At 48.3% G+C, this 24,155-nt stretch overlaps 1 protein-coding gene across 5 annotated transcripts in view; it reads left to right on the forward strand.

Annotated features, from left to right (window-relative positions):
- LOC138567645 (zinc finger protein 583-like) overlaps window positions 1-24,155 on the forward strand; it is a 441,626-nt gene that overhangs the window by 120,333 nt on the left and 297,138 nt on the right. For all 5 annotated transcript variants that reach the window (XR_011302266.1, XM_069646113.1, XM_069646111.1 and 2 more), the window contains exon 3: window positions 4,212-4,304. Coding sequence is in view for 4 of the 5 variants with exons in the window: in XM_069646113.1 (XP_069502214.1) it covers window positions 4,212-4,304 (93 nt within the window). In the remaining variant the exon portion in view is untranslated. The remainder of the gene's footprint in view (window positions 1-4,211; window positions 4,305-24,155) is intronic.

A 24,155-nucleotide genomic window follows, 5' to 3' on the forward strand; every position in this document is an offset into this window, starting at 1 on the left:
AGATAGTCAAGAGGAAGGACCCAAGTCGGACCTGGGAGGGTCTGTCGGAGAGGAAGGACGTCAGCCACGCCAGAGCCTGACCAGTGATACCCAGGTTATCACAGAGACGGTTGAGCAGGATGGCATGCTTGACAGTGTCAAAGGCCGAAGAGAGATAAAGTAGAATGTGGACACAGGGGTGTTGGAATCAAGGTTGGAGAGCAGGTCTTCACGGATGTTCAGGAGAGCAGTTTATGTGCTTCTGGCAGCTCTGAAGCCAGCCTGATGATCATTGAGACAACCCACAGATTCAGGGCCTCATCACGAGTCTGGCGGTAACCCTTAAATGTGGCGGTAGCGCTATTACCGCCGCATTTAAGGGTCTGCCAGATTATGGCTTTGGCGGATTTCCCCCCAGGTCTGAGCTGGGGGGAAATCCGTGGCAAAATTGCCGATTTTTGGCACGATTACCACCGGCGGGAAATCCGCCAGTGGTAATAGCGCGAATTTTCCGCATTGGGCCCAATGGGGAATGAGGAATTCCAGAATTGGCCCAATGAGGAATGGGCAATAGCTGTCACGACCCTCGCCCAATACCCCCTCTGGCAAACCCATTGGCCAGGTGGAGTCAGGACTCGGGCCTCTAGAGCCTGGCATCCTCTTCAAAAGCCCTCATGGGGCCAGTCCTGGAGCCTATGGCGCCAGGCTCATACACCATGAAAAACAATGTGCTTGGGAACTACTTTATTGTATTGTCAGCCAACATGGAGGCATCCACATAGCTTGGTTCCTAAGAACCAAGCTATGAGGTCTAGTGTTTTGGGTGTGGTAGCCTAGGGACTACTTTACCTGGACTATTTTGTTGGGGCTATTTAAACCACACCCGAGCAAGACAACACACTTCGCGTTACTTTGCAGCTTGCAACGTGACGCTCACCGTGTCCAGCTATTCCCTCGAACCTTGGAGAAGCAGAACCTGCAAGGAGACAAAAGGAACATCATTAGCAGCAGCATCTTACCTGCAGTCTTCATCTTTAAACACTCCCAGCTACTGAGAACAGCTTCCTCGAATCTGCACGCCTCCCGGACAGAACGACCTGAAAGAGGAAGATACAGGCAACATTAAAGAAAGCAGTAGAGACATTTACAAATTACGAACTGCTCAAAAGGCTTACTTGGCTGGTCGCCTCTTGGCTGGCACCACTCCGAACATTCCACTCACGCTGAAGAACACCGCGACCTACAAGGAAGCAAAACATAGGTTAGCAAAGGCAAGACTTCGCAGCGCTGCGCATAGCGCTTACTTACCGCATCATAGCGCTCTTAATGCGCCTTCATTTACCAGCGGGGCTCAACCAAGCCAGTTCGCTGCGCTGAAGCTCTGCATACATAAGGGAGAAAAAAGAGACATTTTAAACAAAGAAAGGCATGCAGGATAGCAACAAAACTAAAGAACAGCAATAAGACCTACCTGAACAATATCAAACGGGCCGGCGTCAGTGAAGTAACTGGACCGCACTCGCCCATGAAAGACAACACGCCCTTGCAAAGAAGGCAGGATGGAGAGCACGCCTAATTCTACCACAAGGCAGAACCTTCCCCGCAGACCAGATCAGGGCAAAGCTGAGAAGCATACCAGCGAGTAACCCGGCTGGGTGGCGTCCCTGTGGATACCAGATGAGCGTAACAATAACCCTTCCGCCAAACCTGTGATCCGGCGCTAATAACGCCGGGGGGTTTGGCGGTAGGGCTATTAGCGCCGGCGCTAATAGCGCCTGCGTTACCGCCCAACTCGTGATGAGGCCCTCAGTGTGAAGATGAAGCTGGGAGATGGCCAGCTTTTCTAGGAGATTGGGCGATAGTTAGCTGGGAGGGACATAATATTCGATAATATTCAGGCTTGGGTGGCTATCTGGTTGATTTTAAGGAGTTTACTATTTCTGGTTGTGTTATCCCAGTGGCCACGAAAGTTAAAACTGGGAGTTTATCTTGATGCCTCACTTACAATGAAACATCACGTAAATAATGTTGTTTCGACCACCTCCTACTTTTTGAAACTGCTATGCCGCATTTGTTCCTTTCTATCTAGGGAGAATCGTGCTTGCCGTGCTTGTGCCATTGTTTGAGCAAAGATTGACTATTGTGGCAGTCTATTATATGACACTATGCAAGGCATATAACCAAGCTACAGACACTTCAAAATAGTGCAGTTAGAATAGTGAATCAGATAAACGTAGGAACCATGTTACAGAGTGGCAACACGCCTTGCACTGCGAGAGCACCTTGCCTTTAGAACTCTTATTCTTGCTCATAAGTGTCTGTTTGGGAAATGCCTGTGCTACATAAAATCCAGGCTAACTCTTAAATCTTGTGCTTAGACTTTTTGTTCCAGTAGCAATAATAGTTATATACTATGTTGGGTTAGATCGGAGACAGTCTTTCAGCATCCTTTTCTCCAAAGGGACAGCATTTGCGCCTGAGACAAAGGGCCACTGTGGGGTGTTTTCCTGAAAATTGTCAATGTCGCTCGGGGGGTGAGCGCTTAGTTTGATAACACTGTTCTCTGGGGGGTGGCATCTCCTGTCAAAGCTTAATATGCCTTTGGTCACACTTGGGTCCCTAAGGGTGAATTTAACAGAATCAAGGTTGTTCTCCCCCCCTTGTGGCTTAATCTGGTGCAGTACCAAATAAACAACCCCTTACTGCCTGGAGCCAGTGTGTACTTTTATTTAGGAGAGCATCCCTAGGTTCATGTTGCTTAGGAGCCAGTTTTGGGACTTTGATTAGTTATATTGACCTCCCTTCGCGGTTATCTGGGGCCTTGCTGGTTTTGACAGGTACCTGCCATCTTGCAAATTTGCAGCTTTGCCCTGAGTGCACCATCAGCCTTTGAGCTAGAAATCTGCGGTGACGGGGAAGGGGCTAGGTATTGGCTGTGCAAAATGGGTTCCTGACCTCTTATATTTCTTCTGGGCATTAACCCACTGGCAGCCAGTATTCTTGAGGTTTTAAAGCTTGCTCTATTTTCACTGATAGACTCCCTTTCTCCCTGTGTGGGTCTTGGGGTGATGGGTCCGGCAGACCTCAATGGATTCGGACCTTTTTCCAACCCCTGATCTGGTTGGTCACCCCCTCCCCCCCAACACCAACCTTTCCACTACCTTCCCAGTTGCATCCAACAGGGCTAAAACCAAGTTTCTGAGCATCATGAGTTCAGCTAAAACAGTACTACATCCACATTCCTTGATGGCTGGGCCCTCCTCTTACTAGATCTGTTCCAGGGTCTGCTTTGCAATTTGATCAGGAGGGAATAGCGGGCAAAATCAGCCTGTCCCCTTCTGGGTATCGCTAGTTCCCCGGATGGGGCCTCCTGCAACCTCATAGGCACCTTTCCCTCCGATTTCTTTCTGGCAATTATCCTCTCCCCACTGCGTCTGACCGCAGCCCTATTGTGCGGGAGATATCTTAGGTATCTGTGGAATGTCATCAGTGCTGGCTACCGCTGATGTGATTGTGCCCCCCGCCCACTTGGGGGCATAGTATGGAAGATATTGGGAGGGATGAGGGCCATCACAAGGGCACAAACGAATGTTTGGACGGCCGTAGCTACCAGGGGTAGAGAGATGTACGTTGCTATTTTATTTTCATAATGCATGGAACTCTCTGTGACTTTTTGACTACTGTTAATGGCTTTGTTTTTGGACTTTTGTACTGGATTGTTTTATTGTTTGTGTTTGTTTTGTTTTCTGTGCGCCTTAATGCCTATAAGCTGGTCGCACGTTATAAATGGATGAACAAAAACATAAACATCTATGAGCCATTTCTATCCTTTGCTGGTGATTTGCTGCACCTGTGCCTTAACTGATTTCGCTAGGCAGTCATTATCACTACCCTTTGCCTTGATCTTTTTTTCAGTACTTACCACTATTTAAGTGTGGCACTCCAAGCCTTACCCATACAAATTCACCATGTGTAGTGTTTGGATTACCACATGCAGCATTGTATAAATAGATTTGACATGCAGTGTATACCACATACAGTACCTTCTGTTAATCAGGCAGTAGATAAAACATGTAGAAGTCTGAGTAACATGTGTTTATCATTAACACCAAACATCCTATCTGATTGTCTTGTTACTGGCTTTGTGCCATATGATAAAACAGCAAATCATCTTCGGCATTACACCAAGTCAAGTAGAAGAATTATTATTGTTGGTTTTCTTTTATTAACAGGTCCTCTTATTGCCAGCACTGTCTCTACATTGAAAACTAAAGAAAAACATGGGTTGTGTTCCATGGACATCCAGGAGACGGAGAGAAGACATGGTAATGGTTGCTCTACTAGATAGACCCGCTAATTGGAGTTATATTAAGAGCTTCGCCTGATAGCCGATTAGCTGTTTCCTGTGATATGGGCCTCCTCATGTCAGCGTCTCTCAATTCCTTCCTTTCTCACTGATTTAACTCTCTTTCTGATCCCTTTTGCCATTAGTTGAGACCTGATTGCTCCATTGCTGTGTACATATTGTGACCATCTTCAGGAATAAAATTCACAACTGTTGTTAATGTCCTGTCTAATGTTCTGAATAACTGACAATATGAAATTCTACCATTGATCTTCCTTTCTCTACATTTAAAACCACTGCTCAGACACCTCTAAATATGTCAGTGTATGGAATTGCTTTTTTTATTTTAAAGTATGTTTCAGTAACTTTTCCAAAACACATCTATGTTGTTAGAATACTCACACAACATGACCAAAGGTAATTTCGGAGACCTTTATGCTCTTATCTCAGCTAAAAATAAATGGCCAACAGAGGGTCCATTCTGGTAGGGGTTGGATACTGGGCCCCGTTATTGCAGAAAAATGTGAAAGATGAATACAAAATAATCTCTGTGTTATTGCAGTTTATCTGGGCACTCCACCCAAGAAACCAGGAAATGCCACAGACCTACTGTAGACAGGGGCACACTGATGGGCCCCTCGCACACAAACCACCCCATGATAAAGTTGTATAGCCTTTTCCAACCAAAACTTCTAACCATATTTATTTAGGGCTCACATTGAGGGATGATGAATCAGTAATTCTAGAAACCCACACCCTTATAGATTGTGGGGCTGCTGGAAACTTCAAAGAAGGAGGGGTTTTCCGCAAATATCATTTTCCTCAATTCATTTTTCTATAGATGGTTCCCTTCTGACATCAGACCACATCTCATATCATCATATAGTATGCCATGTGAAATGTGGGGAGTATCATCATAAGATTAACTAATCCCTTTAACATGAGAGATACCCCACCAATTGCAAGTCATTTGGTGATGGCTTGGTTCATTCAACACAACCTGTACATAGATTGGAGTTGAGGTGTGGCACAATTTGAATCCGAGGGATTTGCCCACAGGTGAAATTACCACGGGCAAATCGTTCGCATGAGAAAGGTGCGAACTACCAAAAGTTTGCACCTTTCTCATGCGAACACACTTACATGCTACAGGGGCTGCAGGGGTTTCCCCCGCAATCCCCCGCTCACTATACTGTAAAGTATAGTGAGCGGGGTGTTGCGGGAGACACCCCCGCAGCCTTTTTTTTATTTTTATACTTACCTATAATGCTACTACCAAAGGTTCAAACTTTTGGTGTTCGAACCTTTGGTGGTAGCATTTTTAGGACATTTTGACCATGCAAACTTTTGCATGCGGTCAAAACGACCTAACCGCACAATTCCAATCTCGTCATTGTGTGAAATCTAGCCATCTCAGATATAATACGTGATCCTCGCTGGCTGCAACCAGAAACACTCACAATGCTGCCTAAAAAGATTGCAGCCACCGTAGAGAGGATGCGCGATGAATACCAAGGCTATTAGGGCGTCTTCAATCAAAAAGAATCAGACTTCTACCACCACCTAGCCCCTAATATGTTAGGATTGATCTCTTTCTTAATGCAGTCATTCCCTAGGACAAAACATACGCGTGGACTTCTAAAGAAAACAGGGTCCTTCAAGAATATATTCAAGATAGCCAAGGCTTGTATTCAATCATTTACTTCCCCGACAGGGGCCTCTATGTTCTAGATGCCAAAGAAAAACTGTACAGAACTCTGATCATGCATAATGAAATGAAATCGATCATCTTCAAGAATAAGTATCCTCTTCCACAAATTCAATACCCTATTGATCAAGTTCACGGGGCACGTTTCTACTACAAATTGCAGTTCCATCGGGTGTATAACATTGTTAGAAACCGCCAAGGAGATTATTAGAAGACAGCTTTTTGAACCAAAGGAGGCATTTTGAATACCTGTTGATTCCTTTTGGCCTCCTGTAATGCCCCGACAGTGTTTCAAAATTTGGTGAATGAGGTGCTAAAAAATATCATACATCAATACGTCATGGTCTATTTGAACAACATTCTCGTCTTTTCTGATTCCTTGACATGGAATTTTGCTCATGCCAGACTCTTCTTACATTTCATTAAGAACAAGACTGTAAACTACCAAGATGTCCATGCCACCACTAGTAGAAACTTAGTTAGGGACAGATAGGAAGTCTAAAATCCTCAAAGAAAGATTGCCACTTTAGCCACATACCGGTCAATCATTAGGTCACTCTACCTCTGACCCGACTCTCGGTCCACCAAACCTATTGGGTTGAATCCCATTTCCTAATATTCCTTCTTATAGCTGGTACCGTCTGAACTTCATTAAGCCTAACCCACCAGGCCTTGATCCCTCAACATATACTTGACTCAGATAGCAGTCTGCCTGGGTATGAGGGCCGGAACATGATCATATTTCATACAGGTGGTCCAGGTCCACCTCAGCCGACTAGCCCATCACGCTGCAGTGATTTCCCGTTTCAGTACAGACCAATCTCAGAGGAGCCGGACCTAGGCTCTGACACACAAGGTCTGAGTAGAAAACACCTAAGTGGACCTGCACCTGCTTTAAATGTATTCATTTCAGTGGGACCAGTTACTTAGCACCTTATGCAGTAATGGTGATGACAACTATGGTAGAGGATATATTCTCATCTAGTATCAAACATAAGTACAGATACATTACTAGGGTCACATTAGGTAAATGTGCACCATCTGCATAAATGTTACATTTTATTCTTTGCACTTCTAATAAACACATTGGTAATATGATATTAAGATGGGAAGTGGCTTGTTAGCGTCAAAGCAATAAGAACATGTTTAGTTATTTTCACAAAAAGCCTGGCAAACTCTAGCAGCAGTGTACAGATAACACATGGGTACCGCCATGTTGCCCACAAAGAGCAGCTTCAGGTGATTTAGCGACTGCTTAGCAATCATCACACCAAGACAATGCTTCCTCCAGGTCCCACTGGCATAAAGCAAGGCAGGGAGCACAGGTCAGTGCATCACAACTCTTTGGAGTCCTACATCTATTCTGCTGGCACTCCATTTCTTATTCACTGCTGAGTGAATGTCTTTCTTACTTTAGCGTGCTCTGCGGCTATCCAATGATCCTTTGTATGCTCCTAGCCTATTTATTACTAGTTATTCTTTCTGATCTCCTGCAGCCTTATTTCTGTGACCTTTCCTGAGTTTCAGTCTGCCTCGCTCCAAGTTATTTGTTAAGACTTGCCTTGTCATTTGCACTGTCCTTGCTCCACATTAACCATAGGTGATATCTTTCTTAGTGTGGGGAGTGTCACAGATTTAGGGATCATCAAAGAACTTTAATGTTATAGATTTTTTTTTTAAAACAATTTTATTGGTTTATTCAAACAAAAAAACAATACAAACCAAACATGCAGTGCATATATCAACAGCTCAGTTGTACATTGCTTAATTCCGGTCACTGCTCCCCTTATCCCACCCACCATTACGAGCCTATTCCTTCCCACACTCCGTTTCTGCATCACGTGGTAGGGTCTCCCTTTCCGTGGGTTCTGTCAGATCTTGTATTGATCCAAACAATTCCGCTATCAATGATTTCCAGGCCATCAGGGTTCCCGCCTCCTCCTCTCCCCCTGCATTGCTCGCCTCTTGCCATACCATGGTTTCTGCATCTGCCCATTTCTGCAACTCTTTCCACCACACCTCCACCCATGGTCTGTGACATTTCTTCCATCCCATGGCAATTCTCCTTTTTGCGAGCACATATGCTAGATCTTTCAATTTACTCACATGCTTCAGTTTCTGCGATCTGGGGAACCCCCCCAGCAAACAGGCCCAGACTGTATCTATAATAATCTTGACCCCCTTCTACGCTAGTTTCTGTGCTACTTCACCCCAGAAACGCTCAATATCCGGGCTTGACCAGAACATATGTACCATGCCAACTTTTTCTTCTTCACATTTGGGACATGCTTGTCGTCCTGCATTTTCAAACCTAGATATCCTCTGGGGTGTCATATAAGCCCTGTGCGTAATATACAGTTGTATCTGTTTTAGTCTCGCATTTCTCGACACCTTCCTATGGTACCCCAGGGCACGTTCCCACATCCCATCCTCCATCGGGGCTCCTACTTCCGCTTCCCAGTCTAGTCTCAATTGTGTTAATTTCTTCCCAACCTTAGACATCATCATCTCGTACAGTCTAGAGATCTCGTGCCCTCCCTCCGTTATATCATATATTGGCCCTCATTACGACCCTGGCGGAATTCGGAAAACGATGGCGGAAATGCAATACCGCCATCGAATAGCGCTCGGTGCGACTATGACCCGTCACCGCAAAGTACGAAGCCATTAGCGACACCGTAGTGAACGCCAACGCTAACTGCACCAAGCACGCGCGCGCGCGCCATGCCAAACCGTAAACACCACCATGGCGCAAGGGTACGCTAATTCCGACCCTAGCGGACATGTACCTAACGCCATCAAGCATGGCGGAATGAACCATTCCGCCATGGTGAGAAGTACGGCATCGCGAATCAACCGTAAACGGCCCCACTGAGTGCCTGTACACCGCTCCCTGCCCACAAAGTACAACTCCTCGTAGGTGCAATGAAGTCACAATGCAACCATTGAAATGCACAAGTCACCCATGCATGCCAACGAACAAATGAAACACAAGAGGGGCCAATGGGAGCTGCAGGGCACAGATGGCATGAAAACAGAAGCCATCCCAATGGACATGACCACAGTCCCCCACCAAGAAACGCACGCAAACACAGGCACCTGTGACCAGCAATATACCGAAAATCACATCATTCCACCAGTCCACCTGGCTGACCGGCATCTGTTACACAAAACCCAATCCCCCGCCCCTGAGCATGACAACATCCAAACAGTCATATTGGCAGCCCCCATCCCTGACCTCACGGGCTTCGTAGGCAAACGCGTCCAGTACAGTACCACGCAACTAAACTCCGAAGCTGGAACCCAATGCAGATCTCCTCACAATACATCGCTCCCCAAATAGGAATATGCCACATCACTTGCAAAGAAGAACGCTACACGGGCCGAATCAGAATAGAAATTTAATGCACAACAAAATCACCAAGCCCATACAGCCATCAGGCCATGAACTCCAAAACACATTTCACCATTGTGGGCTGCATCCGCAAGAAATGACCAGCCACTACTTGTGTGACGCCCTGTTCCATCATGGTACACAGAGCCACATTCACGTACGAAAAGGCAACATTGAAGCGCACAGAACCGCAGGGCCGTCCCAATGGGGAGGCACTAGTCCAGCTGAAAGGCCGAAATGTTGCTCCGAGCCACCAGTACTGCGTAAGGGCATGTGGCCCATTGGCGATCGTCCCATAAGATCGTAATGCTGCTCCACTGATTAACACGAAGCAGCAGGTGTCGGGAGTAAAACCCATCTGCAGGAGTGGCATACAGATGGCAGTGGCAAAAGGGGAGGAGATACCTGTCAACCAAAAGAAAAGAAAAAGAACAGAATGCCCATCAGAACTACATTCGAACAACTCACTTCAATGATCACACTAAATCCACAGCCATATGCATGCTAGCCCACTCCAAAGGATCATCACCACCCCAAAACCACTTGCGACTCATAACCATCTATATCGAGGTGTAAACACCATCACAAACGAGTGTACCTGTGCATGCGTCTGTCAAAACAGAATCCATCAGATGGGATTGGTAACGTGCATGGACACAAGTGTCTGAGGGCGCGTCGAGACAGGGAGGGCTCAACAAGGCCAGATAGACGATGGTCCCACTATGGCAGCCCTGCATCACATAGCGCAGGGGAGGCGGATAGATTCCAAGAAGCCCTGTACATGGCAAACTCTGTATCAAATCACCTGCCCATGCATCCATTCATCATTCCCTCATCCCGGGATTAAAACGCCAGAATATTTACTCACATAACATTAGAAATATCCATTGAGTCTGTGCGTTATGCAGCCTGCAAAATCCACAGTGCCCCAGCCCGTGATGCCAGTGTTGTGAAGTAACATGTATTTGGGAACGTCCGGCCTCATCGCCCACATCGCTATTGCGCATCCCAAACCATTCATATCAATCATTGCATCCTCGCCATGGCCCCTGTCCCAAGGACATTGAACAATAGTACGTTATATTTGCAGTCAGACCTGTGGGCATTTCCTCGCCGCTAGCTGATAACCGAAAGCGCCGCCCTTCGAATTCCTCATTTGCAACATCACGTCGAAGAAGCATCTGTGGCCGTTTGAAATGACTAATTAATCCATCTAGTGCGGCTGTGTGTGAAAATGGCAACTGCCTTCACCCACAAATGGGACGCCCCGCCCGTCGTTGCAACTCGGTACAGTGATGCATGAGGGCCCACCGTTACTCGAGTACTACGTACCACTGACCCTTCACAAGTCTCTTCGCGACTGCACAGATAGTATGTGAAACAATGGGACCATAGCAGAATGAACATATCCACCAATGTTACACGGCCATCGGGTACAAATACATGATTGCAATAGCAAGATGCCATTCCCCGAATTGCAGCGTTGTGTGCGGGACGTGCTCGGCCAAAGGGGAGAGCAGTTTGCACAGGTGGAATGAATCACCACAGGTGGAGGCCATACAGCCTGAAAACACATAAATTGCACAGCCAGTCTCCTCCCACAACCACACCGAAATGCTACCGGCAGGACTCGCGATGTTGGCCCTGGGGGACCTGATAGCACTGCAAGTACTCCAACTCCAGGAAGAAGACGAACACCAACTACAACCGGCCGCACGGAGGAGACGCAGGAGGAGGAGGAGGCCAAGGCAGGGCCAGCAAGGGCCGCCAGCACAGCCACTACCACCACGCAGGCAGCCCGCAATCCCACGCCTCCGAGCACATCCGTTCAACCTCACTGATGAGCAGATCCACACCCTCTACCGTCTGGACCGGGACACCATAGCCGCCATTGTGGACATGACACAGGCTGACCTTGTCAGCATGATAGATAGCCCAACCGCCATCCCACCCCTACTGAAGGTGGTGTCTGTACTCCACTTCCTGGCCACAGGCACCTACCAGCACACAGTCGGACAGTTGCATGGCATTTCTCAGCCACTGTTCTCACGGACACTATTGCAAGTGCTCGATGCCCTCCTGCAGCACGCAGACGACTACATCTCCCTACCACGCTCGGAGCAGGAAATTACCAACACAAAAGTGGGATTCCATGCACTTGCCGGCATACCGGGTTGCATTGGTGCCATCGACTGCACCCATGTGGAATTGGTCGTCCCACATGCCATGGAGGCCCAGTACCGCAACCGAAAACAATTTCATTCTCTGAATGTACAAATGGTGTGTGACTCCAACAGGATCATTACACATTGTTGTGCCAGATTCCCTGGATCAACCCATGATTCTATGGTCTTGAGGAACTCTACAATACCACGCTACATGGAGCGACACGCAGGGAACAGATCCTGGCTACTCGGTGAGTCTCATTACATGCATGATAATGTGGGGTATGTGATTCGGCAATGACCTGGCAGGAAGGGGGGGGGGTGTGCGTACGTAGCAATGGCATTCCACATCATACGTTTCTCGTCCACATACAGGTGATGCTGGATATCCACTGAAGAGATGGCTCCTCACACCAGTCCGGAACCCACGGGACCAGCATGAGGAGGACTACAACCATGCCCACTCACGTACCCGTGTAGTCATTGAACAGGCATTCGGCCTACTGAAGGGTTGTTTCCGCTGCCTCAGCAGGTCTGGCGGGGTACTCCTGTACCGCCATGAGAAGGTTGCAAAGATGGTCATGGCATGTGTCATGCTCCACAACATGTGCGTACGTAGAAATGTGCCCATGCCCCCTGACGCAGAACAGCAAGCACCTGATGATGGTCATGATGAGGGCGGGGATGTGGCAGCACCTCAAGGAGTCTGCGAGGCACCGGAGGGCCGTGACATTCGTCAGCATCTCATTGATGCATGCTTCTAGCACTCACGCCTGGTGGCTGATACATGGACACGGGACTCGTGGCACTGTGTGTGTCTGGGACATGCACAATATGGACTGTACGCCTATGATGGCCTAGTACACAAAGATCAATGTCCACACATCTCATTGGTTGATCGTGCACTGTTTATGGCATATGTGATATCATGTTGTACACCCTATCGACCCGCCACCCAAGTGAGCCCAACACACCCCCTCCACCCTCCTACCTCCCCCCCGAACACCAGTGTCCACAGATGCTCGTTGTCAGTGGGCAGTCGCTATTGCAAGCCCCCTCTGCGGGTATCAGGGGCACCCCTGCCTGTGGAGCGCAGGTTCCTCCCAGATCTACGTTGGGGGCTGCCCTGGACGGAACTTGCAACGGATGATGTCTCTGCCTGCTCACGTCCATGCATGTCCCTAAGGGTTTGCGAGAGCTCAGTGAGCACACGGCGCACTGCGGCAAGTTCGGCACATACGTCCTTGGACGTCGCATGCAGTTCCCCCCTCAGGCTCTCGGTGCTTCTCTCCATTTGGACTCTCAGGCTCTCGGTGCTACTCTCCATTTGTGCCCTTAGTGTCTCTGTACCTCTCTCCATTTCTGCCCTAAGTGTCTCAGTTGATGTTTCTATGTCTGCCTTAGTGCCCCCACATTCATCGGCATGGTCCTTGAGGAGCGTGGCCAGTTGCTGCTGTTGCACGATTAACTGGTCGAGGGACTGTTGCCTCTGCTGGGCCATGGCCACTTGCGGGGGTGTCACAGAGGGGCTGTTGACCTCATGTTGCCTTGCCACAGGGCTTGTGGGGGATGGCCAGTCGTCGTCTTGTGGGTGCACCTGCGTGGTATCCTCATGTTGTACGGGATGGGACAGACAGGGGGATTGGGACAGGTCATGGATGTATCTGTCTTCGACATCCCCGTCTTCTGTGTCGGAGCATGCTGCCATCAATGGGGTGTCACCTATGGTGCTGCTGCCACCAGAGGCAGTGCCTTCTGTGGCATCCGTTGGGGGGACCTGTGGTGGTGGTGGTGTGGGCATGCTGGCTGCTGGGGTGCCTGTTGATGTTCCTCCTCTGTGCTGCCACCTGATTTGTGCTGCTGCCGTGTCTTGATGCGTGCAGCTGAGGTGGAGGGTCTTTGGCCGTTGGTCTTGGCCCTCTTTGCAGGTGTGCTGGTAGGGATCGGACCCTGTGGTGGAGTAAAGGAGGGCGAGGGTTATTGATGGGTCTGTGGAAATTGGAATGGCATTGTATCACATGCATTGGGGTGGTACGTGAGGGTGATTTGGGTCGGGGCCTTGGAGGTGCTTTCATTTGTGTGTGGAGTGAGGGTGCAGTTGTATGGCAGCCTGCAGTTAGGGTGTGCCTGCTGCACGTGTAGTGCGTGTTTTAGGGGTTTTTAATTATTTATGTATTTATTGTGGGTTTTAACGTGCGCTATCAGGCCGATGTGTGTGGACGTTCTCCTGGACATGTGTTTCTGTTGCACTATGTGGACACATGGTACTTCACATGGTTGGACTTTGTGGATTTGGCATTGTTTTATTTGGGACACCTACCTGATTCTTCGGATGTCTGCACTCCTTTCTCCATCCCTCCGACTCCCTCTATGCTCTCCATTCCGATGGTGGAGGCAGAGATTTCTTCCCAGGGGGTCAACTTGATGGGTGATTCAGGACCTCCCCCGGTGGCTGTGGCAATGTTGCGGTTGGCAGAGAGTATGCTGCGGACGCGTATCCGCAGGTCGTCCCATCGCTTTCGGCATTGCTGTGGGGTGCGGGGTGCGGTCCCCAACGCACTTACCCGCTGTGCCACCAGAGCCCATATGGCCTTCTTGTTTGCAAGTGCCGTCCTGGTCATTTGCGTGGAGAAGACGACGGCAGCATTCTCCTGGAGGGTCTCTGTTAGCACGGTGAGTTCCTCACGGGAGAAGTGGACCTGCCGCTTGCGGTCGCACGCTTTCTTCGCTACTTTTCCCATTTCTCTTGGTTTCGCTAGGGTGGATGACGGGTTGGGGTGTGTCTCAGGGTAGTGTTTTTAGTGGTTGTGTGGTTTTAGTGGTTTTATAGGTGTACGGCGGGATGTTTCCCGTTCCGGGCCCATGTTTTAACTTCCGTTTCCGTATATTTCCGGTCACCGTACTTTCCGGTAGGCGCACACTGCGGTGTCCGCTGTGATGGGTGGCGGTATTGCACCTAGGGCGCCGTACGGCGGCGGTGTGGGCCGTTTTGGGGTCATTTCCGCCATCGCGGACTTTGCACTTCGGCCATGCCGTGGTGCTCGTGCCCGATGGGTCGGAATGGGCCGCACTTTGCTCCTTCGTGCAATGGCGGAAACGCTATTTACGCTGTGGCGGTCCGGTCAGTCACTTTCCGCCAGGGTCGTAATGAGGGCCATTGTATCTATGGTAGCATCTGGTTCTTCTTCCAGTACCGTTTCGGGCCATGTTCTCCTGATTCTTTGCACCATTCTGTGATACGTAATATGCTGGCCAATGTGCAACCCCATTTCCTCCCCCAGCACTTAAAAATCTACGATGGTCCCCTCCCGCCATATATCCCCCTTTGTTACTAACCCAACCGTTTCCCAGTGGTTTCTAATTATCATCCTTAGCTGCTTTTCTCCCCCTGTTAGTGCAACTAGTGGTACCTGCGGGGAACATGGGGATGGGTTCTCCATCATGTGGCATGCCCTGCGCCACATCTTCCATCCAAGTATCATCATCTTGGGGCGCCCTTCCATTTCTATCTTGGGCAACCACATCATCTCTTTCAAGTAAAATGGGGCACAATCTTGTCCAAACAACCTGGATTCGGAAGTCACTTCATCTGAAAGCCATTTGGCAACATACTGCAGTTGGCTCGCTACATAATAGACCTCATAATTAGGCAGTTTTATCCTCCCTTTCTCATAAAAGTTCTGTAGCGTCCATAGTGCCACTGAATTTCGCGTGCCATGCCACAAGAAATCCCTGCACATACTGTTCAGTTTAATAAAAAAACTTCTTGGTTATTAGGTATGGTATATTCCCAAAATAGTACAGGAGCCTAGGTAGGATCACCATCTTTAGCATTGCCCCACGTCCCATTATTGCTAGGGGCAGCTTCACCCATACAATTCTCGATTTTCTTAATGGCTACCTCCATGTTATGCCTATGCTCCTCTTCCACTGTGTGGTACATGTCAATCCCAAGATAGCGAAAAGTACCAACCGCCCATGGTATCTGTAACACCGGTAACCGTCCCACTGGAATCCCCCTATAACCACCTAACGGGAAAATGCTAGATTTCTGAGGATTTACCGCTATACCAGACAACCCCGCATATCTCTCCATCACTTCCAAAATGTATTGGAGATTTTCCTCCGGGTGCCGCAAGTACAGCAGCAAATCGTCCGCATATAAGGAGATCAAATGTCGTTCCCCTCCCACAGCGATGCCTATGGTATCATATTGTTGTCTAAGGTATATTGCTAGGGGTTCCAGGGCTAATATATAGAGCATTGGGGACCATGGACATCCTTATCTGGTGCCTCTACGGAGTTGCCATCTTTCCGATATCACTGTTCCCGTTCTAACTCTGGCCAATGGTTCACTATATAGCATCTTCGCCCACTGTATATATCCAGGCCCCAATCCATAGCCCGCCAGGGCGCCAGCAGCCATGGCCACTTGACCGAGTCGAAGGCCTTTACTGCGTCCAAGGACACAATTGCCATTTCGCCCTCGCTCCCGCTCCCAAATTCAGCAACCCGTTGGAGTTGTCTATGATTATTAGTCATATTCCTATTCGGGACATAGCCCGCCTGGTCGGGGTGTATTAGTTTGCCAACGACTCTCCGCAATCTGTTAGCCAAGACAGCCGTCAATATCTTGCTGTCCTGGTTCAACATTGACAAAGGTCTATAGGAACCACAGCTATGCCCAGGCTTGTTGGGCTTGGGAAGCGGTATTATGATCGCTTCTCTAAGTGACTCTGGCAGCCTTCCTACCTCAAACGCTTCATTTAGCATTTCTAACATTGGGGGTAGCACTTCTTCTTTATATACCATATATCAGCCCCCGGAGTCTTACTAGTGGGCAGCTGCCTCACCACCTCTTCTAACTCCTCCAAAGTAATCGGTGCATACAGCTCCTCTCTTTCCACAATGCTTATTTTAGGCAGTCCTATGTCCTCCAGTGTTTCTGTTATCATCTCGTGACTACTTCCTCCCTCATCCCAATATAGTAACCTATAATAAACTTCAGACTCCTGATTGACTCCCTCTTGGGTGTCAACTACCCTACCGTCTTCTCTCGTTATTGTTCTAATCGTGGGTCTGGGGGTTTCGCTCTTGTATAACCATGCTAAAAGCCTTCCTGTTTTATCCCCTCCTGCATGCTGTCTCTCTATATATTTTTTATAGTTGAGGTTACACAGTCTTTCCCAGTGCCTGTGCATTTCTGCTGCAGTTTAGGTATCAGCTCCATGTCTTCCTTCGTGTTACTTCCTCCTCTCAATGCCTTTTCCAGTTCCCTTTCTTTTTCTTGTAGGTCAGCCAAGATCCCACCTTGCAGGCCTTTAGATTTTGCAATGGCTATCCCTCTCATCACGACCTTGAAGGCTTGCCTTAATGTGCCCGCCGAGTCCACGCTACCAGTATTTATCTCAAAATAGTTTATAATCTCCTCCCTCACATCCTCCCTAAAAAAGGGATCCCTGAGTGCCTCCGGCCGGAGGCACCATGTCGGAATCCTTGCTCTCGGGGGCAGTATTGCCATCCGAGGACCAGGGGCGAGTGGTCCGAAAGGACCCTCGCTTTATATTTCCGCCTGTGTAATCTCTGTTATTACCTCCGATGTAGCAAAGACATAGTCTAGCCTCATATGTAACTGCTGCGGGGCGGAATAATGCAAGTATTGCCTTTCTTGGGGGTGTTTCATCCTCCACACATCCTCCAGACCAAAGTCATCTAGTAATATCTGCAACGCTTTAGCAGCTGGCGCGGGTCTATCAATCTTCCCATCTGATCTGTCCACCCTAGGGTTTAATACACAGTTAAAGTCCCCTCCCCAGATCACCGCACTCCCCATACACATGCTAAGGTTAGTACACAGTGTTCTGAAATATGCCGCTGTATTTTGATTCGGGGCGTATGTATTTACAATGCTTATCTCCCTATTCTCCACCAATCCCCTCATTTTGACCATCCTCCCATCCGTCTCGGCTATTTCCTGCAACAGTTTAAATGGGACATGCCGCGCCACCCGGATGAGCACTCCCCTAGCATAAGCAGAATATGAGGAGCCCACCACAACCCCTTTCCATTTCTTAGCAACCATCTCCATCCTTTCCCATGTCAGGTGAGTCTCCTGCAACAGTGCAATGTCTATCTTTTGTCTGCGCAGGTACAACATGACCTTGTTCCTTTTTAAATAGCTATTAAGCCCCCTGACATTCCACGTAATTATTTTAAGGCCCCCATGGCCTATTAGAGTTCTCCCTCCCCCCCGACCGGTGCAGTCCAGATTCAACTTCCATCTCAGTCTATATAGGCTTGTTCCCCATTTGAAACTCCCCTTAACTCCCTTAACTACAAACACCCCAAACACCTCTTCCCCCTTCCCTCCCACCTCCCTTCCCCAACTTTACCCCCCACTCCCCAACTGTTGCCCAGATCCATCCCTGGATCTCAGGCACCCCCGCATCTAGCTCTTTCTGGGGATAGCCTGTACTCGAAGCTCAGCAGGGTGAGGTCGCCCTAATGGCTATCCTGCTACTACTACTATTACTTGGGGAGTAAGGTGCCTGTGTCCTGCCGCTCCTATTTGCTTCAAGTCAACCACACAATGCTATTCAGTTTACTCATGTGCTCAATACTCTATATTTCAGTCCGTCACGTATCAGCAAAATCAAGGATATCATAACCTGGCTTCGACACTACCCATCGATACCCGTCTATCAGTGTCTTTATCAAGTCTCTACTGGGATACCCCGCAATGTGATAAACCAGTATGCATATAACATCCCAATCACTTATCGTGCTCTTCTTGGGCCCGTTCCGCATCTCGTTCCGGGCAGCCCTGTAGATCCAGCCATGTAGCTGCTTCCTCTGGGCTGTCAAAAAAGAACATTCTACTTTTGTGCAATACTTTCAATCTTGCAGGGTACAGAAGCATATATTTGATGCCGGCCATTCGCAGCCTTCTCTTAACTGCCACATAGCTATACCGCTGTCTCTGGACCAGCATTGTATAATCAGGATTCGCTGTAATAGTAGCCGAAGCTTTTTCAATCGTTCCCCCTTTTCGAAAGTACTCCAAAATCTTCTCGCAATCTTTATAGTTCAATATCTTGGCAATTATTGCGTGGGGAGGGGCTCCAGGCTTTGGTTTTCGCATGAGGGCTCTATGCGCTCGCTCCACTGTGAATCCTTGTGAAAGTTTATTGGCCCCTATTTCTTGCAGGATCATATTCTCCACATAGTCCGTAGGGTCCTGGCCTTCTTCTCCCTCCGGCTGGCCAACCACACGGATGTTATTCCGTCTCGCTCTTCCTTCGGCTTCCTCCACACGGTTCTCCAGGTTAGCCACTTGCTGCTTTAGTATGTGGACCTCCTTTGCATTATCAGTGCTGGTGTTGTTAAAACTGATATAATATTGTTTCGACCTCATTGTATATGTTGGCCTTTGCCCAGTCGCTCTGCGAGAAAATCCGCATTGCAAGGTCGTAACCTTAAGTTAGTCGAGCCTCCATTTTAGGTCAAAGCCGCCATTTTAGTTATTCGTGCAAAGTCACCCTGTGGCCTAAAATGGCTGACCTTCGTTCTCTTGTCCTTACCTAACCTCTTCAACCTCGGTAGGTGAGTTAATGTCCAACTTGCCTGCAGGCTACATGTTAGGGTCATGTAGACCTTGTCCTTTGTTGACCTCGGGATCAAGGGATTACTTGAATCGGCGATGTTAACCTACAATTATACAAGAACAATGACGCTGTTTAAACATGTCATACGAAACATCTGTTTGACCTGCATTAAAGCAAATGTGTAAAGAGTGTAAAGTTAAACCCAGAGAATAATAGTGTTTGTTAGTAAATGTATTAAAGAAATAAACCGCATGCACGAGATATGTAAATTAGGAATTAACCTGGCGCGACCCTAGCCCAGTACATGATTAACTTGTAGGAGGCTGGACATCGTTATGAAGAAATTGTATAAATACGCTGATGTCCAGCTAGTAATCCCTGTTCACTGCTCACATTGAACCTGCTGGTGGTCTCTGTGATGTACTGATGGCCAAATAGCTATTTGTATACTTTGTTTTGTAAACTGTACAGTATTGCAATAAAGATTCTGGGAATCTTTACAAGCCCGTGTTGGTGTATTTCTCTTTGCATGGTGTAAAAGCCTTAATATTGTATTTTCTGATTCCACAGTGTCCGTGTTAGTTTTGACGCACTCTCCAGGCTGCTCGTTCTGTCTGCCAGCGCCCTGACGTCTTGTCGCAGCAGGTTGACTTCTATCCCCACTGCTTCTATTTTAGCCTCCAAGGAGGTTCGCAAATCCGCCATTGCTATCCCCCATGAGTCTCTTAGCTCCGTTATGGCCGTTAGAATCTGGTGGTTTTCAGTCCTCAGGGAACTCTCCGTGGGTGCGTTTGCGCCAGTGTGCGTCGACGCCGCTGGAGACTGCTGTGTCTTGGCAAACGCATCCATCGTGGGTTGTTTCTTTTGCCCTTGACTACTCTCCCCGGCATCTTGCGATCTTGATCAAGTGTCCAAGGCCACTTTGTCCGTGGTGTAGCAATTCTATTTCTCTATCACGTTGTGACGCTAGTGAGTCACTCCAGGCCTGGGCTGTTATCCTTGGCGTGCCCCGTCCATACCTGTGCGCTGAGCTATGTCTTCGGGTGGGTTATGTCCTCCCACGTTTTCAATTGGCCTTAACTGCTTCTTGTAGATTGCTACTGGTCCCAGTTGGGGCATCAGTCTTTTGGGCTCTTTATATTCTGCGCCTACTGTCCGTGTCCACTGAGGCCGTACCCATGCCATCTGCCACCCAGCTCAGCCCTGTACCTCGCACTCTCCAATATTAGCAATGTCTCAGGCAGAGCGGGAAGGCCTTTTCTTTCCCCCTGGCCTCTAGCACTTTTATTTAGTAACACAATGGTATAATTCTTTTTGAATGAGGTGCTCAATTGGCACCCCCACTGGTTTATAGCTGCCACAATCCGTGTTTCGCCACAGGTCCCAGGTCTCATGCGTACTTATAGGCGAAGTTGTTTCCAGTGGGCCGCGCTGGCTCTTCTCCCTCAGCGCGGCTCCTATGCTGCCTTCAGCCTGCAGAATCACTGTGTCTCCCTCCTTCGTTCTGCTTAGGCGTGCTACTCGTGTTTGCCGGGATTCTACTTAGTCTGAAACTGAACTGTGCAGCCCCTTTGATTCCCTGCACAACACGCCTTGCCATACGTCGATTGATCAAAGTGGCCGTGGTCCGCCTGGCAGCGCTCTGCGGGTGGTTGCAGCCGCGGGCTCAGGGGACTCACGATATTCCTCAGGGCTTCACCGTCGTTTAACAGCTCCTGCACCCAGCTGTTATTCGGTGCGAGAGCCTCTCTGCCATGGTCAATTCAATATTCGGTATTGCTTGCGCGGAGCAAGGGGCGCCTTGTTATGATGCCCGTGCTGTTGTGCACCTACTTGTATGATGGCAGTGCTTGTTCCAGTTATTGTTTCATTTGATCTCGCCTACCGTGCAGGAGAAGTGCCCAGCAAACCGCACCAATCCCTCTTTCAGTTTAGTCTGACTCCCAGTGCTTACTCGAGTCAGCAAGCCTCTGTACACCGGTCCTGCACACACGGGTGCCTCTATATATTCATGGATCGCTTGATGCGCAGTCATGAAACCTCCGTTCTTTGTTGGTCCTGCGCCCAGTAACTGTTATTCGCACGGGTCATACGCACACCTCAGCTCCTAATATGCAGCCCCTGTATCTCCGAAGCACACTCACACGCGGGCGGCAGGGAGCCGCACACTCGATAGTCTTGAATAGCTGGGGGGGGGGGGGTGCGGGCTCCAGATGCCGGTCCCCACCATTCCACCCATGCGGCCACCGCACTCGCGACCTGGGTCCGACTGTCACTTCGAGCCCCCCACGATAGCTCTGCGTCCTCGCTGGCGACCCCAGCTCACCGTTTCGAGCGCAAAGATCCACACAACCTCCAAGGGACAGTGTCCCCTTATCCGCTTCGCGCTCTGGTCTATACAGCTGTTCTCACTGCCGCGGCTGCACCTCCTTTGTTGTCCGCCATTTTGGATACTTTGTTTCGGAGCTGCCGAATGCTTCGAAGTCAATTTCACTTCTGTTGCTTAACACGATTTACTTGGATTTTGTAGTTGTGGCAGGGCACTCATTCACACTCCCGTGCTTCCATTCCTGAAGCGGCTTTTCCATTTTTAATGCGTGTCCTCACGGATCAATGTCGGATCCCCGGAGCAGCTCTCTCAGGCAAGTCCGATTCCATGGCTAGTTAGCCACGCCCCACCAACTTTCATGTTATAGATGTGGTTCATAGTTGCTTTTATATGGCCAAAAACACAAAACTGTAACGGTACAAATGATCCAGGGGCAACACAAATAGAGGAAAAGGGAAATTCAGTTCTTTGTGTGGGCCTGAGTCCTGAAATGTCCCTTTCCAACTGTTAGTGGTGAGGATCGATCTGTGCTGAAAATATTGCACAAAGTCACCCAGTTCTTTGCATCAGTGGCTCCTGAAAGCCCCTTCTAGCTGTTGCTAGTGAGCGTTCACTCTCCTAGCTGGTACTGACTTGGCTTCATGATGACAGTTGATTTCTTCCCCATTTATCCAGGGTGGATTTTCAAGCTGCAGTTACTGCACACCCTTCCAAGCCAAGGTTGGTGATGCTTGGGGTTCATTAGGCTCTCTTGACTTGGCTTTGCTGATAAGCCCTTAGCGTTGTTGAACTCTAATATAAATTCTTAGGTGGCTTTGGTATTTTTGTTAGGACATTTTTTCTGAAGTCCAACTAAGGGCTTAGTAAAACCATTCAACTGAGGCAGTACAAGACTCCACTCCCAGTATAAGGCTGTACCACCTGAGTTCATGGTAGCATAGACATAGCAACCAGGCTTTTCATAGGACGGAGAGAGGGCTGTAGAATCAGTACAAGTGAAATTGTATTACAAATGATCCAAAGAAACACTGAAACACTATGGGCCTCATTACCCGGTAGGCGGTGAGCCATGGCGCTATTAGCGCCATGGCTCATGCCGGTAAAATACCGGCACCGCCTTGGCGGAAAGGGGATTTACCGCCCCATTCCAAGGTTGGAGGGGCGGTAAATCCCCCTTCAGCCATTGCCCTTCCCCATTCCCATTTCTGCCCCATAGGTCTCTATGGGAATGGGGAAGGCGCTAATTACGGCACCGCAATTTTGGGGTGCCGTAATTAGCTCCGAGGTCCCTTAGCGGGTTGGATTTTAACGCCTGCAAAAAGCAGGCGTTAAATCCCCCAACCCGCAAAGGGACCTCGTAGTAAGGCGGTAGGGATTTACCGGTACCGGTATTTTACCGGTACCGGTAAATCCCTACCGCCATCCGTGTAATGAGGCCCTATGTATGTAAAAATAAAGGATTTATTTAAATACAGGTAGGCCCAGATAAATCTAGGGGTAAGTAAGCACTAAAACATTATATGAAATCACAGTATAAAAACACAACACTATACTTGAAAGTACACAGACCCAAGTATAGACCTTATTTGAAGTACCAAACAGTAGTTCTAGGGAAGTCAAAACCTTTTCTTACACATTCAGTATAGGTCAAGCCTATTCTTGGGGAGTAAAAACCAATGGTTACTTTTTACAATTACAGTCAGTAATGCAAGGGCAGTAGACCCTTCCAGTTGTATAATGATTCTCAGTACAAATCACTTAATCAGTCAACTGGACAATATACTTTTGGCGAATAGTGCAACACTTCTTCTAGGTGCAGTAAAAACCTATAACTACTTTTGTTATAACACACAGTTATACTAGGTGAGTAAAACCTAAGGATGTTATATACAATTACAGATGCTTTTGAAATCGGGGAACCCCAGATTAAGGTAAGCAGTAATTCTTGTAACTTATTTTGGATGGCACACAGCCAACACAAGGTAAGTAACACCCACATACTTTGTTAACCTCACAAGGAAGGGGAAAGTAAAACCCAATGTCACACTTTACTGAATAGTTATTCTAGGTAGGCAACAACCAAATGCAAACTTATTAAGGACAGGCTAGCAGCAAGTCAGGAGAAGCAAGATCCAGTTGGGGAACACTCATAAAATTATCCTCAAAGGACTAATCTGGTGAAACCAACACTTTACTTTTGGGAAGAGGCACAACCTAATCACAGGAGAGTAAAATACCTTCAGATCTACTTTCTATTGGACTGGCAAAACAGTTGCTAAGGAAGAAAACATGTTAACCATACTTTTAAGAATAGTGCATCACACATTCAAGATTAGTAAGAACTTTTGTAACTGTTCACTCTTAGAATTACATTTACCAACCAACTCTTTACAAGTAAGTAACTTTTAAAACACGTATTATGTTTTCTATGCAGAAGTCCCAATCCCTTGACAGTCTTTCCCTTATTCTTGGAGCATGAGTGTTCCTTAGGAAAACTGGGCAAACAGGTGGGTACTTTACTTTAGAGTTAGAAGAGGGTCCAGGGGCTTCACAGAAGACTCCCTAGCAGGATTCTAGCAGTGGGACTGGGTGTACTGGACAAGGGACCTCCCAATCACAGAAAACACCACA

Source organism: Ambystoma mexicanum, chromosome 2p (assembly GCF_040938575.1).
Source record: "Ambystoma mexicanum isolate Mex_15411 chromosome 2p, UKY_AmexF1_1, whole genome shotgun sequence".
NCBI classification, from domain to species: domain Eukaryota; kingdom Metazoa; phylum Chordata; class Amphibia; order Caudata; family Ambystomatidae; genus Ambystoma; species Ambystoma mexicanum.